The 18,208-nt window shown below is 37.0% G+C and overlaps 1 protein-coding gene across 1 annotated transcript in view; it reads right to left on the bottom strand.

Moving 5' to 3' along the window:
* The window catches only part of LOC129451718 (activin receptor type-1), a 42,811-nt gene that overhangs the window by 7,028 nt on the left and 17,575 nt on the right, over positions 1-18,208 (bottom strand). The window contains exons 3-7 of the mRNA XM_055215095.2: positions 10,492-10,740; positions 9,049-9,300; positions 6,729-6,934; positions 1,259-1,358; positions 728-874 (exon numbers count right to left, since the gene is read on the bottom strand). Coding sequence (XP_055071070.1) covers positions 728-874; positions 1,259-1,358; positions 6,729-6,934; positions 9,049-9,300; positions 10,492-10,740 — 954 coding nt within the window. The remainder of the gene's footprint in view (positions 1-727; positions 875-1,258; positions 1,359-6,728; positions 6,935-9,048; positions 9,301-10,491; positions 10,741-18,208) is intronic.

The following is an 18,208-nucleotide window of genomic DNA, read 5'->3' as shown; positions in this document are numbered from 1 at the left end:
TGAAGTTAAATCAATAAAAAGCATTCCTTCCGCTAGAAAAAATAGTCCCTGACCATGAACAAAAATGTGTTCCAATGTGTAATATGCATGAAAGTTCAAATAAATACAACAAACCGATACATGTGGTTGCTAAGGGTGTTGCTAAGGACGCAGTGATCAACAGAACCGTTGGGTGAAGCGGCCATAGCTGTGTTTTATCATGAATAAAGCACACCTATTGACCAATCAGAATCAAGGATTGGAACTAACCGTTTTATAAGTTACATTATTAATACGCTTGCTTGTACGGTTTAACCTTAGCCGCTATATTCTACATCTTATATTATCTATTGATTTTCTGTGTGCTCCTCTACATCTAGTCATGTAAAGCTGCTTTGCAACAATTAACAAATGTGAAAAGCGCTATATAAATAAAATTGAATTGAATTGAAATTTATGTTAGTTCATGGTGCATTATTTAATGTTAACATTTACAACGCTAAATTAGAAAGATTGATAAAAGTTGTAGAAGAATTGTTCATGTTATAAATTTGTAAAACTGACTGGAAATGATGTAATGAAATTACATTTACATGAATACTGTATAATGACATGTTTTCTATGCTATAACTATGGTTTACCGAGACATAGGACGTGTCCCCCATAAACTGAAAAGCTAATAAAAAAAAATTTCTACATGGAAATGTCCCCGTAAACCATGCCAACGTGTGTGTAATTGATCATTTACCTAGAATGTTCTCGTGTCGCAGCAGGACAGTGTTGTAGATTTCTGTCTCTCTGAACCAGGATTTCTCATCTCGAGATGAGAAGATCTTAACCGCCACACTCTCCCCCTGCCACTGACCCTTCCACACCTCTCCATACCGGCCCTTACCTGAAACAAACAAACACTTTAGAGGAGCAGTGACACAAAATACCAAACCGAATGATCACTTCTTTTGTTACAGTCAGTGTGTGTGTCTGCGTTTACATGTTTAGAAACAGGCCTGAGAACATTTCAAGTGTTCCTCACTACTCATAAACCCTTTAAATTGGCCAAATAACGGTTTGTGTTAAATGTAACAATAGTAACAGGTTTGTGATAGCCAGTGTTAGGTGTAGGGGTACCGTATTTTTCGGACTAGAAGTCCCTACGGAGTATAAGTCGTATCAATCAAAAATGTGTCGCATTTATTTAGAAAATTATTCATAAAAAACATTGGATCAGTGTGAATTAGCCTTAAAAATGTAAACATGCTCAGAAATGTTGCACACATACCCACACACTCGCTGAGGGTTATCTGTCTAGCAACAGTCCTCTGCACCAGAAACGGCAGTCCAGAGCCACTTCCAGATGTACATGAATGGTCCAACAGATCCTTGTAGACAGACAAAGAAGATAAAGAACATAATGATTTGCTGCAGCCCGAAATTACCATTCAAATGACTTGACTTGAAAAATATACCTGTGGCAAACAGATTCATTTACGTGATTAGAAAGCAAAAATTTTAATAAGAAATATCTATGTTTAAAATAGATGACTAAGTATTGAAGAAAAGGCTGCCAAAAGAGCCCAGATTAAATGTGAACTCCTTTAATATTCTTTAAAATGCATCCTAAGGTGAAACCTCAAGAAGGCTCTTGATGAAATGACACAAGTACGGTTTTGCAATTTCTAGGCAAAGGGTAACTGCACTTCAGAGATGATATAATATAACTGTTTTGATTTAATTTGATGATTGTATACACAACATAATTCACACCGTTACATTTGTGTTATGTCATAGTTTGTATGAGTTTATTAATTTTTTTCCACATTAGAATAATAAAGTACGAGTGAGTGTTTTAAAACTTTTGATGGGTAAAAAAATCTGTAGAAATTACAGTATTACTGGCAGCGTGTGGCCAGTAACTTACTGTGGATTTTACATTTATGTTTACTGGCAACAGTTTGTTCAAAGTTAAATGAACATACAGTAAACATTTTCAGTCTTTATCTTCTACAGTTAGTTACTGGCAACCAGCTGCATAATTAAAGCTATTTTTTATTACTGTGTATATTTGTTCACAAGAATTCTTTAGTACACCCAAATATGCACCAGAGGACGACACTGAACAGCCACAAACATCTCCTCAACCCTTACACCACATTCCAAAGAAATAACAGGGGAAAATTCTACTGAGGCCCAAACCGCAAGAGTTGGGAAACCATGTGTTTGCACGAGGAAAGAGAGAGAGCTTTAAAGAGCAGCAATGCTAAATGCAGGGAACAATTCTAGAAATTATTCTTGCACAATCCTATAGACTTGGGCATGATCTGAAGGGAAGGGAGGTCCTTTTTAAGAAAAAGGCAAACCAATCAACACATGTCGCATTTCATAGCAAGAGGAGATTTTATACATCCAAATGTTCCTAATAACATCTGTCCATCTTGGCACTAGAGAAGAGTTTTAATTATACTCAGGCAAACATTTGACTGCTGAATATCTGCCTTGGTTGCCAAGCACACCGCAGAGCTCCTTGAAAATAGCTTGACAAAGATCCAACATCATCAACTTAAGAGTGAGCTCAGCAAACACATGCTGATAGATTCACCGAAATGCTAAAGTGATTCTGCTGTAGCAATTTGAATCACATAAAGGCATGCTGGGAAAAGCTAGAAGAGTTTTATTAAACAAATTTAGTGAATTTTAAAATCCATCAGTATAATAAATCCACGCAAACCAAAAGTAAAAACAAGAAATCTTGTTATAACAAACAATTAGGAGCAACATAACGTAAAATCAATTTTTTAAAGAAATTGTTATTAATGATTTTCACTGTGCAAACTAGGGCAAAAGCAGCGCTTGACTGTGGCTAGTGATTAGTCTATCGGCAATTTTACTGGCCACAGTTATGTTGTTGTTTGTAAAAAAAATTTTTATATGAATAAAGTTGAATCTTCAAAACCATATACAGAGGTGGCAGATCTGACAAAGACCGGTTGTTCCCAATGCCACATGCTATCCAATGCAAATGCATGAATTTATCATGCTTAACACAAAACTATCATTTCTTTTCATTGCAGATTAACATGCTGGATTCAAGTCAAAATGGGTACCAAAACAATGTTTCAGCTACAGTTAAAGTGTCTTGAAATAACTAATGAATAATATGGCTAGATGGTGGCTACCTAAAAATAATGATTGTGACTAGCAAGTTAAAGTGACCAAAACCAGAATTGCTTTACAGGTAACGTGGTGGGAAGTGCGTATATAAAAAACAAAGTTAAAGTGCCCATGTAGTCGATAATTGTATTACTTAAAACTCATCTTTGAGCATCATAATAGCACATATAATATAAAACAGCTTAAATGTAACTCCTGTGCTTCATTTAGTTTAAGCGGATGAATATGCAAATTAGTCCCTGCCTCTAATCAATCACAAAGCTCGAACTAAAGAGATGAATATGCGAATTAGCTCCACCTCCAGATATAGATTTTAAGTTATAGTTTAAGGCCATGTTTACATTACAGCATTTGGTTTTAAAAAGGCATTTTAAAACGAAAACAATCCTCGTCTATACTGGCATTTACAAAAATTATCTTTGTCCACACTATACACGACTACACACATGAAGCACACACACACAGGGCACTTATTACTGTAATAATAGCTTACCTAGCGCATATATGCAGCCTAGGGGTGTGTGATATTGGCAAAATTTCATATCTGAAGTATACCTAATGTATATAAATGCTTATTGCTTTAATGTAGGGAGTTCCTCTTTAGCCTTTTTACGCTGTTATGTTTATAATATAAAACTGACTGTATTCGTCAGAAAAACACCAAATAACTTCCCTTTACCCGTTTGCTGTTCCATGTGCATGTATGGTGTGTGTTGCTCATGACAAAAAAGCGTTGCTGGCTAAAGTATTAAAAATTGAAATTACTTTGTTTTTTTCAAAGTGTGCGCAAAGGCCCACGCACGTCCTTTGCTTAGCGACTCAGATGTGGCAAAAAGCACAATCGGCTAAAGTATTAAAAATTAATATGATGTTGAAGTCATAAGCATTCCTTCTAAATGTTCTTATTAATTTATAAATTATATACAAATAATATGAAACGAAATTCATTTTAAAGAAGCAAACAAAACTTAAATAAAATGTCTGACCCACTCCACTTCTCCTGTCATACTGGCCGTCTATATTTGGAGTTTAAAAGTACAGTCTGTCTTTCGTAATAAGCTAATTAAATTGAAACAAAACATAAACACAATTACATGTGATTACATCTAATAAAGCGTTTAAGCAGGTTAGTTTTTCAGTCAAAATTAATTATATGATTATGGAGTCTAAGCGTAGTACATTATTTGGGTTGTTTTATAGACAACAAATTAACAGGGGATTATATGGCTAGCAAAAGGATTTTAAAGATTTGTGGTAAGGTTACGTTTTTAGCATGGTAAGTTAATTTATTAGATAGTTATTCTCTAAAAATGCTGCCATTTTGATTATGCATCATTCTTTTGGTATAGTAGTTGTTCAAATAGTTTGAAGAACAAATGACAAAAGTCTCAAAACAAACTAGTTAGAATAATCCCAAAAATGCATCAGCGTACGCATTTGCATAGCGATTGCTTTAAAAAGCTGGGTCTGTTGACTGTTGAAAAAAAAAGTGTTATTCTTAAAATTGGGCGAGACTCGTGAAATCTTAAATAATATGGTTCCACAATATTTAGGGAATTTTTAGAACATGGTGAGACATCAACATCTACATAATACAAGTGGTAGGGATTTTAATATATATCCTTGCGGTTACAAAAGTTTAGCAGGGAAAAACACGTTTTTATATGCCAGTGCTACAGCATGGAATAAGTTGTCAAAATCTATAAAGAATATAAGAGAGTTGAGGAATTTTAAAAGGGTATTGAAGAAGTGGTTGATAGGTGTGTATAGTTAAACAAATGTGTAATCCTTCGAATTTATTGTACATGACTAATAACGGGATAAGGAGAGATGTCTGTTGTGCTTTGCGTCATCTCTGCATGCTGCCCTTAGGATTTTACTTATAGCGAGAACCGCAATGGAAATAAGCCTTTGGCTTTATTGTGGTTTTATCCTTGGCAGTTTTTTAAAGTGTATGGGTTACTTGCTATTTTGTACAGTTTTATGAAGTCTGTCAAATAAACACTTAGCTTACTAATTTGAGCAAAACCCAAATAAAAATCCGTTTCACATCTACACTTATTTACACTGCAGCGCACCCCGGAGTTCTCAAACTAAAACATTTTCAGCGTTTACGAACACCTCCGTTTATGAAGGTAGAAAACGCCGGCGTAGTCTGAATGAAAAGCGTAAATGTGGCGAAATAAAGTGTTTTTTAAAACTTAAAAAAAAAATTGTAATTAATAACTTTATTTTTGTGCGTCTTGGAAACAGACATTTACTTGGGTAAAACACAAGGAAAACTCTAATTTTATTGTCTATATTCAAAAGGCATTGTTTTTTGCTGTGCAGCCAAGTTAGAGAGAACACTTAGGAACTTTCTATCAGATAAGGGTGTTCCCAAACTTTTCATTAGGTGAGAGTGTCTAGGACATCTAAAAGCTTATCAGTTGAGTGTCCAGAAAAGGAAAGGGGCAAGATGTTGACTGGAGACATGCTTGAGTATAAATGTATAGGCCTCCACTGATCACACCCCAGTTAACGGTAAATGTCCTTACTTTTTTTAAATCTTACCACATATCTTGGCTTACTGTAGTTCCTAAGTTGAGCCCGGTAATTTTAATTAATCTGTTTTGTTATTTTTACGTACTCAATCTTTACGTGTTCTGTTCTCTCTGTTGTTTAAACAAATGAAATTGTACAGGGCTCAACAATAAGGACAGCCCGATGGCCTGGGGCAGCGTGAACGATGCTCAGACCAGTTGACAGAACTGCCACTGTCCCGATCGGGACATTCATGAAAGTTTATCATTTGCACATGTTTTGAGGTAATGCCTATTTAAATATTTAATCAAAAGAGACGCAAAACAGATGTCAATGTGCTACTCATGTGCTGTCCTTATTGTTGAGCCCTGTACAATTTCATTTGTTTAAACAACAGAGAAGCTTTGCGTGTACAACTTGACCAGAAATGCGCTTTTTAAAATAGTGTGCATATACGAGCAAGTGGTTTAGACTGCATGCAAAAACTGAATTAACGTTTTCAAGCAATTGAGCGGACATATTTATACAAAATGATCTCAGAGTGGTGCGATCATCCTCATATGCATGTGTTCAGTATATTGGATCCATGTGCTTTAGTTCTTAAAGAGGCAGCACCTCAAATAAACTTTGCACTATCCAGTATTAGTTTAAATTTGAATGCTTTCGATTCAATTCCTGTACCTGTTCAAGGCCTACGGATAAATCAATAAAAAAAAAATCATTTCATTTGTATGTTTGTTTAGGTTTTATTCTGTATTTATTTGTTATTATTCATTTTAAAAACAAGTTTGCTATTGCTCATAATTTGACTCTTTGCCTTAATGAGGTAGGCTAGTAGTTTTTGGTGCTACATGAGTCACAAACAATAAAAAGCATAATCAGGCATATATTATTTTAGTGCTTGTTGACAGGGCCAGTAAAATTCTAAACCCCTGGACCAACCGTGCCAGATGAAACAATCTTTAGCATTGAGCACTGTTGTATCTTTCTGCCAAAGCTTCTGTGACCTAATGTGCTTTACCTAAAGACAGACAGTGGTGTTTGTAAGTTTGCCTTACCGCAAGTGTGTTTTCTCCCACATTAGATGCAATCAGACCATCAATGGTGCCATACTCTGCATCCCGTGCCGTAAGACGCTCCATCTGCTGATGGTGAATATGACGGAAGACCAGGATGGCCACAGCAGATAGGAATATAAGAACAATGACTGGAGCCACTATAACAATCACCAGAGTTGTCACACTGTACTTTGGACCCTCCACCACTTAAAGAGAGAAAAACTATGGTAAATTACAGGGAGCAGTATAATAAAACACTTCACTTTTTTGTTATTTTCGTTAGGTCCAGTTCTTTGTTTGATGGTAGTTCTGTTAAGATGTGTTAAAGGTGCCAAAGAATGCATTGTACTAATCTGTTAAATTGTTCTCTGATATCTACATCGAAGGTATTTGGCTTTATTAAGTGCAAAAATGATCCAGAGATGGTTTTACATGTCCATTTACAACCCTAGGATTTGCCTTAAGAATAAAATGGTCTATTATTATATAAAAAGGGTCATGAATAATTTTGTTGAGCTCTGTTCTGATTGGCTGTTACTCAGATGAAGATACAGAATTGGAGGAATAATCAATTGTTTGGAGATTGCTAATGATAGGTTTCTGAGTGGTAGGTTTGTGGGTTTCTTTCAGTATGGACCTGAAAAACGTAACCGTAACATCAATAGTAGAACTTCAGCCTAAACGCAAGCATGTAGCATTAACAGCAGTTTTTAGCATTGTAACAACATTGTACTTAATTTAATCTTGGGGGCATACATCTCCACTTTAACGTCACAGTTGGTGTTATGTTAAGACTGGCCTGTTTCCCAGCGGTCTTTTGCATGCACGAGTTGTACACAAGGAGGGAACAATCGTGTTTAAGGCTCACAATATCTTGTTACCTTATACAGAGCTTTCATTATTTCATATATGCCTAAGTAAATACAATTTTACGTTCTACGGCACTTTTAAAGAACACACCAAACTTTCAGCAACTCACTTTTTTCTTGACCCCACACATAAACACATTGCACTTCAAACACACAGGCCAGCTTAACCCATATAAACAGCAGAGTTGTATAGTACTTAAAGGCGGAGTCCATGCTGTTTGAAAGCCAATGTTGATATTGGAAATCCCCTAAACAACCACGCCCCTACCCCAATAGAATCTGGACCTTCTGTTGATAGACCCGCCCCACACATGCGCAACCCGGCATTTGATTTGATTTGATTGGCTATAAGTGTGTTTTGGTAGTCGGCCCGTCTCCTTTTCCAACGCGTTTTTCAAACATCGTGGACTCCGCCTTTAAGTATTTTAACTTTCTACATAAAAGTACATTTTCAATTATTCGTATTTTATTTGTGTTTTTCTTTGGAAAACAAACATTCCAAAACATATTTTCATAATTTTTACTCCACTACATTTCATAATTTCAAGTTTTTGCTTTATATTTAATATTTAAGTACATTAAACATCTAGTAATTTTTTGTACTTTTACTTAAGTAAAAATTTTTTCGTACTTTTACTCAAGAAGGTAAAAGTACACAACTTTTATGTAATTAGGCATTAAATCAATTTTAATATGCAATATATAATGAATACACAGTATGATTTTATACTTTAGAATGTAGTGAACATTTTTTAGTAAAGAAAAGTAAATTCTTTCCCAAGACAAACATTCTGATAAAGCATAGATGCTTGGAAAATGTAACTAAAATACTTAAGTATTATACACCTCTGATAAAAAGTATTTTTAGACCTGAGCTCCAGTGGTGTTTAAGGGCCTGATCATGACACACTGAGTAAAGTGGGCAGGGTTAAAGATAGAAGCAGAAGCTCCATACAAAACAAACATCAAAAGTGTGGACACATGGGGCTCTGGAACAAAAACATTATTTTACCCAAAGGTGTTAATTATCCACCAAAAGCAAAAGTAAAAAAAAAAGATATTGTCTTGACAAATTTAAACTTAATATTTTGATATAATCTTCTGTAACAGAAGAATGTGTCTGTTGGGGCTAAAATTATTAGAAAAAGACAACAGTGACTAAACCAAGTCACAGCAAGTTAAACATAAAATAGTTAATTTAAAAGTAATGTAGAAGTAATGGCTGCAAATATACTAGTCAACATTTGAAGTGGATCAAAAAGTTGATCAAAATTGTTCTAAGACAGGAATGTCTATTGGTTTTAAGATTATGGTTATGAAAGGTTTTAAACCACTTTAAAATGTTGACTAGTGTATTTTAATGCATTAACAAATGCATTCCCTGTCAAAATACTAGGAAACGGTGTCTTTTTCCAATGTAAGTAGCTGTGTTTGTTTTATGTCATGGTTACCTCGTACAGGAAGTGTCACAGTGAGGTTCACGTTGCACAGATGAGCCTGACAGCACTCTACAATCTGATCAGGAGACGGAGGAGTTTTGCAGGTCATTCTTCCCTGCTCATACACTTTAAAACAGCCCTTCTGAGACACAGGTGTCCCATCACTTAGAGTTAGCGAGGAGAAACACTGCTGTCCCATACAGCGATCCCCTGTGACACATGATCGACCCTCACACACACACTCATGCTCTGTAGGGGCCTCATCTAGACAAAGAACAACAAACGTGTTACTTCAGCAATATTATTAGCATATATGAATTCCTCAACCATCCCTTAAATTGTTTTATTAAATATTATTTCTGTAAAATCTTACATAACAATATGATGTATTTTCAAACGACACAGTTAAATGAAAGACAAGCTTGACCATATTTCCCAGGCTTGGTGGACCATCTTAAACCAGCTACTTAGGCAAGCTGGCCAAGCTTCCAGCCTGGTCAAGCTGGTTTAGGCTTGAGGGTCAGCTGGTCTTCCAGTCTAAAAAGTGTCCAAAACCCCTGTTAAACCAGCCTGCTACAAAATCTAAAACCAGGCTGAGAGACCAGCTAAAACCAGACAACCAGACAACTAGGCTGGTTTTAGCTGGTCTTTTCATTAGGGAAAGTGAATCGGCACTCTCATTCAGCCTGTCTGGTGTTTCTGTTTTCAGCTGCTGTGTATTATTTAACCTAATAATTTCACAAAGGTGTTTTTACTTATGAATATTGAAATTCTAGAAAAATTATGATGATGTTATATTAATGTTAGAAAAATTATATCTTAATCCAAAACAACTAGTGATGTCAAGTACAAGTATGTAGAATCTTTCTTTGATTATTGTGCTCAAGATGCAGTTCTTGCCTCTAGCTATAGCTATAAATACCTATACATTTTTTTGTTTAAAGGGATAGTTCACCCAAAAAATGAAAATTCTGCGTCATTTTCTCATCCTTGTGTTGTTTTAAACCTGTATGAATTTGTTTTTTTTCTAATGAACACCAAATAAATAAATGTAAGCACACAGCTGATTGTATTCATTGACTTCCAATAGTAGGAAAACAAATACGATCAAATTCAATGGGTATCGTCAACTGTGTGCTAACTATATTTATCAAAATATCTTATATTGTGTTCATCAGAAAAAAGAAATTAATACAGATTTAGAACAACATGAAAATGACATTTTCATTTTTCGTTGAACTACCCCCTTTAAGGCCAGTTTGGCCTGTTAACAACAAAGCACATACATTTGTTCATGTAGGTACTCTTATTTTTTTCTTGTCTTTTACTAAAAAAATTGGAAATTGGTATCAAAAACCAGACCATTTGCAATGCATGTTAAAAATAGGCAATCAAATCATGATTAGTGGCTCCCTAAGGTTTTTCTCAAAGATAGGAATGGTTCTGAAGTCTCACCTTTAAAAAGTGCCTCTACAGTAATGTTGGCATTACACTTGTGTCCTGTACAGCAGCTGATTACATTGTCAGATGCTGTAGGTGTGTCACAGGTGGTCTTATTGAAACAGCCCTTCTGAGAATGCAAAGTGCCCTCTATCATCTTCAGAGACGCAAAACACTGCTCACCCCAACACAACGTCCCACTCACACAGCCCTCACCTTCGCACACACACTTGTACACATGTGGAAGGGAGATTACAGCCATGTCTGAAGAAAAGAAAAAAATGAACATGTGATATTGATTAATCATTCTGCTACACAGAAATATGATGTAACAGATGCTAGTCTGACATTGCTTACTGTACAAGATGAGGTTTCTAGGAATCCCATACTAAATTATTTACCATTTTACGAATACTAATTGTGTTATTCTTTTATATTAGAAACATAGTCATTTATTGACCATTTTTTACAGCGCACATGATCAAATAGCTTGTATCTGGCCACTTTATATTTGGGCATCTCCTAACATCTTCTATCCACTCCACTATAGTACACTGATCTGTAGCTGTGCTGAAAAAGTTGATAAAGCACTAATGAATTTATGATGGCAAATGTCTGAGTGCACACACGCAAACTTTGGGCAAGAGGAAAGATACGCAATTGCATTGAAGACATTTAAAGTATGTGCACACTGTCTGGGCGAGAGTGGAGAAAAATTCATAGTGCATAAATCCTCCCTATACACAAATTACGCAAGTTGCATAGGGCCATCACACCACTAGGGGGACCCTTAATCTTAAAATAATTTAAATACCATTATACCAAATCAAAAGGATTATTAGGTTTAATGTTAACAAGACGCTATAATTTTAATAATTTGCAAACATGCGGATTTATGCAGATTTTTTAAAAATACTTTAAAATGACTTCGTACATGTACTCGGAGAACATGCAGTGCATGACATGACACAGGAGAGTGATGTGCTAAGGATGCGTATATCACATCCCCACCATGGCTTTAAAACGGAGTTATCCGTCTGGAGCAGAAAGAAAAAACAATCACCAAGAAACGAAAGCAAGGAAACAAGAGGAAGGTATGTGTTTGTAATTTTTCAAAGCCTTGATAGTATTGCCAAACAAAGCAATGTATTATTTTCAAATAATACTCCAATACAGATTTCCAAATTCAGATTTCTATTGTTTCATTTGCCCTTTTAAAGTCAAAGGAAAGTCGCAAGAGGAGAGGTTTGCGTAGCATATTAATGTAGGCTACTTGTGCACAACAATAATTCTATCTCGACATTTGTCAGTAAAATAGTGCCTTAACTGAAGTCTTAAATGCAATTTATAGTTGTGTGTAAGGTCTACACCGTAGGTTATCTGTAGCCTTTGCATAGCTTTGCATAGCCTGACATGCACCTTGCCAAATTTTGAACAGTGCGTCAGTTCAACGCGGTCCACTAAAACCCCTGCCGTCAGGTAAAAAAACTGCACCATTGGTATTTCCGTTTGCGACGGTGAGAACAAAGATGGACCAAGTAGAGGAGTGATTTAAGTCACAAAACATACACAATGGGCCCTATCTTGCACCCAGCGCAATTGACTTTGTCAGTGACGCATATATCATTCGTATTTTGCACCAGCACACAGCAGGTTTTCCCTCCACAGACGCACGTCGGCAAACTAGGGAATGAACTTGCGCTCCCTGGGCGGGTCAGCGCAAAAAAAGGAGGCGTGTTCTGGCGCAAATCATCCCTGATGCTATTTTGCAGTTTCAAAAAACAATTGCGCCACTGACCAAAAAAAAAAACTAGTCTAAAGTCAGTGGCACGTTGCGCGTGGTTCATTATGCTATTTTAAGGGCGCATGCTTGACCATAATGTATAGCGTGCACAACGCGCACACACTTTGCTTATCTAATCTACACAGACGCAACAGTTATTTTTGTAAATCATAAATTGTTACAATAAAAAATATTAACACATGAGATAACGGAAATTATAGTGGTGAGCATTGTGGTGATAGTTTTTATTTATTGTGTGGCTGCGTTAAAAAAAATCTCATGCAAATAACGATTAAAATATTTTCATAAGTTTGTTGTGTAGCTGTATTACGTTTATTTTATGTAAATAATAATTAAAATGTTTTCATAAGAAACCTTCATGTATATGAACTTGATTTGTAAGTGTACTTTGGGGTTGGACCTTGCTTGCGTTTCCGATTTCAAAGCCCCCAAACCCTTTCAGCGGTGAGGGTTGACGCAGCGATGTCCTCTGCTGGCGTCAGGTCCTGTGAAAAAGACAGATCCACCTCGCGTTACACGGCGTCCCCGATTTATGCTGGCAAGCTTGGGATTCCCCCGTCTCCTGACATCATTGTAGCGCTTGGCGCAACGATGGCCAGCTGATGAGACAATTGTGGCTATTTCCTCTCACGCCTGTTTAACCTACGCTGATTTGGGCGGGTTTCTCCCATCCCCATACAAAACAACTTCTCTGTCTTTGACTGCTCTTACAAGAACGTGGGTCTCCTCGGCTGTGGACTGCTCCTGGTGTGCGCCTGGTAAATCCGTCATAATAATAGCAACCTGCCATGGAACTTGCGCCCTTGCGTTTAACGGGAATGTTGAATAGCGTTCTGATTGGTTTATTTGACGTTACGCCCAAACCACACCTATGAATAATGAACCTACTTCAGACCAACCCCTTATTGATTTGAAAAACACACACACACACACACACACACAGTTCTTCTACCATTTCTATACCAGGATAAGTAGTTCTTTTTTAGGGAATGACCATAGATTGTAAAAAATATGGACCAGTGTTTCCTCTAGGATTTTTTTCAGCTGTGGCGGCAGGGGGCGCCCATGATGATTATAAATGTACATTATTTTTTTTAAAGTAGAATATAGGCTACAGCAAACTAACATGTATTTTTTTATCATTTTCATGCTGTCATTTACTTTTCCTTATATTTATAGCATATTGCTTTTCTATGTTTGATCTAAAATGTATTTTCTTAAAAAACGTTACATAGCTACGTACGTAGTTCGGATATTTCATTGTAGTTTTAATGTAGTGTGCATTGCAAGTTGTGCTCGTGTTTAGCGTTACAGAGCTGTTGCAAACTCACGCACAGTCCTGTTTGATAATCCGCACAGCTGTGATTGACCGAACATCCATCAGCAGTAGGGGTGTAACGGTTCGTGTATTCGAACCGGACCGTTTCGGTTCAGGGCTTTCGGCACGGTGCGCACGCGCACCGAAAGCATTTTGTGTGCGCCTGTGCGGAACATAATACGTGCGTTTCCGCACGAACATATTAAGTGGCGGAAGTCTCCGCGTTCAGCGCAAGTCTTCTGTCAAACATATAACATAATTCGGCCCGCAGAAAGATTTTTATTTACTTATTTGTATATCCGTTTGATTATTGATGTAAACGTTTACGTGTCGTATCTAAAAGCGCATGTTAAACGCGTGTCAACGCGCTGCTTTGTTCTTTCAAAAGTGCGTGAGAGGATGCACGTCTTTCGTTGCTACGCATTCATGAGACGCGCTTTCTGTGACAGCAAGAATAAGGAATGCGTGATCAGATTTTTCATCTGCATATCACGTCAATCATATCATTGTCACAATGCGATCAGCTGGTCGGGACAGAGAAGAGCTGTAAACCCGGGCTTACTCAGCTGTTACTCAGCTGCGGAGGGGTTCGTAAGTAAAGTCACAGCTTACATTGATGACACAAGCAAAGATTAGGAGAAACGTGCAAAAGATCAAAGATGGCTATGTATGCAACTCACTAATCTCAAAATGAGTGTATAATAAGTATATCATCATGTTGCTTGCTATGCAGTTACACATAGAGCAGTAATATTATTTTTATACAGAGATGGTACATAGCCAATTCAATTCTGTGAGTTAAACAATCCAAAATAAATCAAAACAGAAAATTTTTAGTGGCAAAAATGTAGGCTAATAGTTCATAAATGTATTCAGGAATTGAATTTGTTAGTTCAAGGTTTTAGTAGAAAAAGTTTAAGAGAAGGTTAAGATAAGAGTTACCTTCTGTTATAAAATAATGTAAAAAATAACTTTGCAGTAGTATTTTATTTATTATTTTTTCATTTTATATATATTTTATCTGTTATACTTTAATAAAGTGTTTAAAAAAGTGTAAACAAATTGTAAAAAAAAGTTTAAAGTAATAAACAACCTGCAGTTTAATGTTTGCATTTCTCCCTTACTGTACCGAAAATGAACCGAACCGTGGCTTCAAAACCGGGGTTCGCACCGAACCGTGATTTTTGCGTACCGTTACACCCCTAATCAGCAGCAATTTTATTTCACACCCGGACCATTTGATAAAGACCCCGAGCCGGTCACACCGCAAATCGCGCAAATGAATAGAAACCTTTAACGGTCTTCAGACAGATCTTAAACAGAAAGCACGGGGCCATTTAAAAACGAGTCGAATTTTGGTCTTGGATGTTAGACCCGCATTTTATTCTTGTCTATTGAGTCCCGACCTGCATCTACAACCCAAATGACGCGCGAAAAGCCTATTATTACACCCGTTACATCAAATATTATGCGGTTCACCCGCGGGGACCCCGACCGTGCTGTCTGAAAACAGATAAAACAGTCTCACCGTCTGCCTCAAGTTTCTATTACCAACGTTCTTCTCTTCCACGGGAATAATGTAAGTTTCCTTACAAACAGATTGGACTATTAATGTCTTGCAGTCGCATAAAAGTAGTATTCAGTATTTAGCCTTTTGTTTTTGGACAAATATCATATCATTTAATGTGAAACTTTGTGAGTGTCGATCTAAAGCACAGATGATTGACTGACAGCTGAGCGGTCAGCAGCGCGCTACTGCGCTTATAGCCTATATTCTGAATAACTAATGACCAGATAAGTTAATATGAGTACAGTGATTCCAAATGAATGTCCAAAAAACTCGTAATATGTTAAATCGAAAGTTTAATAATGTCTTTTCTCGCAGCCCTGCGCTGCGTCCGTGTTTGCGCCGGTGAACATCAAATGCGTGATGACCTTGCACCTTAAATTACCCTAAATTTATAGTCATAAAGATAAAAGTAAAACAATATTCGAAACTTCAAATTATGTATTTTTATTTGTGTAAACTCACAATAAGGAGAAAACTTTGTGCTTATTTAAAATCATTAAAAACATGACGTGCTTTCTGCTGCTTTGGTTGTAGAGGGCGTCACAAAAAAAACAAAAAATTAAATACTTTTTTATTCGTTTTGTCAATTTAATTATTATTTAAGTGTAACATATTTCGTATAGGCTTATTTATTTTATTATTATTTCTCAAAACAGAGACGTAGCCTAATCATCCTCTGTTGATTTAAATCTATTTGTGCATTAAACTAAACCCATGGAAGAAATTATGATACTTTAGGAGATTTATTTATAAATGAGTTAACAACGCGAATCCAGAAAGGAATTTATTTCTAAGACAGCCAGTCTGGCAGGGCGGACATTTCGCTTTTTTGCGAGCTGCCGCCGTGGGTTTTGTCTAGAAGGTATACAGCAAATGCCGAAAAGTTTAGGATTAGATTTGGAGGTAGGATTATTACGATGAAAACAGCGGCTCTGGCTAAATGAGATACAAATACATCCTACAATCGTGTAAAATTTTGTGTTTAGAGTTCGGTTTGGTTGAAGGATTAGGATAAAACAGTGGTCATCCAGCGAGATTTCGTTTGCTGTATCCCTTCTATCCACAACCGCAGGCGTGGCGGGGATGTTTTAGGCATGGCGGGCCGCCACGGTAGAATGTATATAGCGGAAACACTGTGGACATAGTGTCCTTGAAGTAACTCATAGGTTTCTTTTAAGCCAATAGTAGGCGGTGGCTGCCGTTACCATCTTGGCCGCGCATCACTTGCGGATAACTGAAAATGGGTAAAGAGGCGAGACGTGGGAGATGCTGAGGTGGCTGGTTGCTGAAACCACGCCCGCTTAGCTTGACTCAGTGGCAGTTCACCTGTCACTCAAGAGGCCACACCCTTAATTATGCAGAACTTTAAGGCATAATGGGGCGGTTTCCCGGACAGGGATTAGACTAGTACTAGACTTAAACACTTTTAAGAGCTCTCCAAACTGAAAACAACTTGCACGGACATATCTTAAAATACATCAGTGCCCTTTGTTTTGCCTCAAAATGCACACAAGTAATGTTTTTAGTAGGGCATATTTGTTAAAACTAGTTATATTTCCTAATTAAACTAAGGCCTAGTCCTGGTTTAAGCTAATCCTGGTCCAGGAAACCGCCCCAATATCATTTAAACAGATAAGTTAGCAAAATTAGCTTCATAGCACAAAAACACTTTTTGTGCCAGGCTGTAAAACATATTTTCTACTGACAACAAGGGGGTCTCTATGGGGATTGACTCCATTTTGGAGCCAGCCTCTAGCGGCCAGTCAAAAAATTGCAGTTTAAGTCACTTCCGTATTGGCTTCATCAAAGAGACCGGAGGGTTGCCCCTCAGGAATGACTAACCACAGAAAATAATTCCAGAAACATGCTCATTAGGGGTGCACTGATAAATGCCGACATACATAGGGCTGGGTATTGTTTAAAATCTTTCGATCCGGTGCCAATTTCAATACCTCCGTTTCGATGCCGGTTCCTAACGATACTTTTTTCGATACCATGTTTTAAAATCCATTGAAACATGAACAAAAATACATTAAACACACAACTTTTATTGTTCACCTTAATTAAAGCAAATTCTGGTAACACTTCTCACTCAGGGTAACATTAATACAACTGGTTGTGCTTTTTGGATAGGGGTGCGCCACAGCAGACACACTTATCAGTTTTTTTATGAAAATAAGGAAACAAAAATAAAGAAATTAAGAATAAAATTTACACTGCTTTATTTTATGAAATGTAAAATGGTATTTAGCTTGGACTAACAGTATTTGTGGGTTCATTATAGCTGCAACTTTGACAAAAAGTTAAAATATTTAAATGGGTGACTGAGTTGTACTGGGAAAATTTTATGCATGTTTGTTTTTTGTAAACAATACTCAACTTCATAATTATCAAAATATTAAATACACTTGGGATTTTTAAAATGAGTAGAAAATGTGAAATTAGCAAACCAGTTAAATGGAATTTTAGTTTGTTTTAAATAACGAGTCAGGCTTTGGGCTGCGCGTGTGCGTCACGTTTAAACCATAGACTGTAAAAAATAGGTTTAAACGCATTGTCCATTTAGCGAGACAAGGGCATGAAGGCTTTGCGATGCGGAGAGACAGGCGCGAGTATTTCATAAGCATTGAGAGACACAAGCTTGAAAGCCTTGCCATGCGGAACCAGGCGCGAGTAAAACAAGCAGACACAGGCTGCTAGCGTGCTTTAAATTGAAACCCCTCGTCACTTTAGGAGAAGCACAGTTTTGGTTGACGTGCCTTTCACGGAGACAACACGGCCATACTTGCGCTAACTCTATTGGTAAGACTGTCACAAAGACTTTCTTCTCATATTGCATCCTTTCTACACTTGTGTTGGGTGACTGCGACGTGGACTGCTAGTATTTTCAGAAATCCTCCCCATCACGTGGTGGTGGACAGCCAATCGCCGGCGCTTTAGGTCCTTAGACGCAAATACAGGCTCACAGACACAGCCGCTTTTGGAATCGAAATTTGGCATCGAAAGATAAATCATTTTTCGATACTCAAAGAATCGAAGT

This window comes from Misgurnus anguillicaudatus, chromosome 17, assembly GCF_027580225.2.
Source record: "Misgurnus anguillicaudatus chromosome 17, ASM2758022v2, whole genome shotgun sequence".
NCBI classification, from domain to species: Eukaryota; Metazoa; Chordata; class Actinopteri; order Cypriniformes; family Cobitidae; genus Misgurnus; species Misgurnus anguillicaudatus.
Note: the sequence above shows the minus strand (reverse complement) of the source record. Positions and strands in the feature narration are given on the sequence as shown.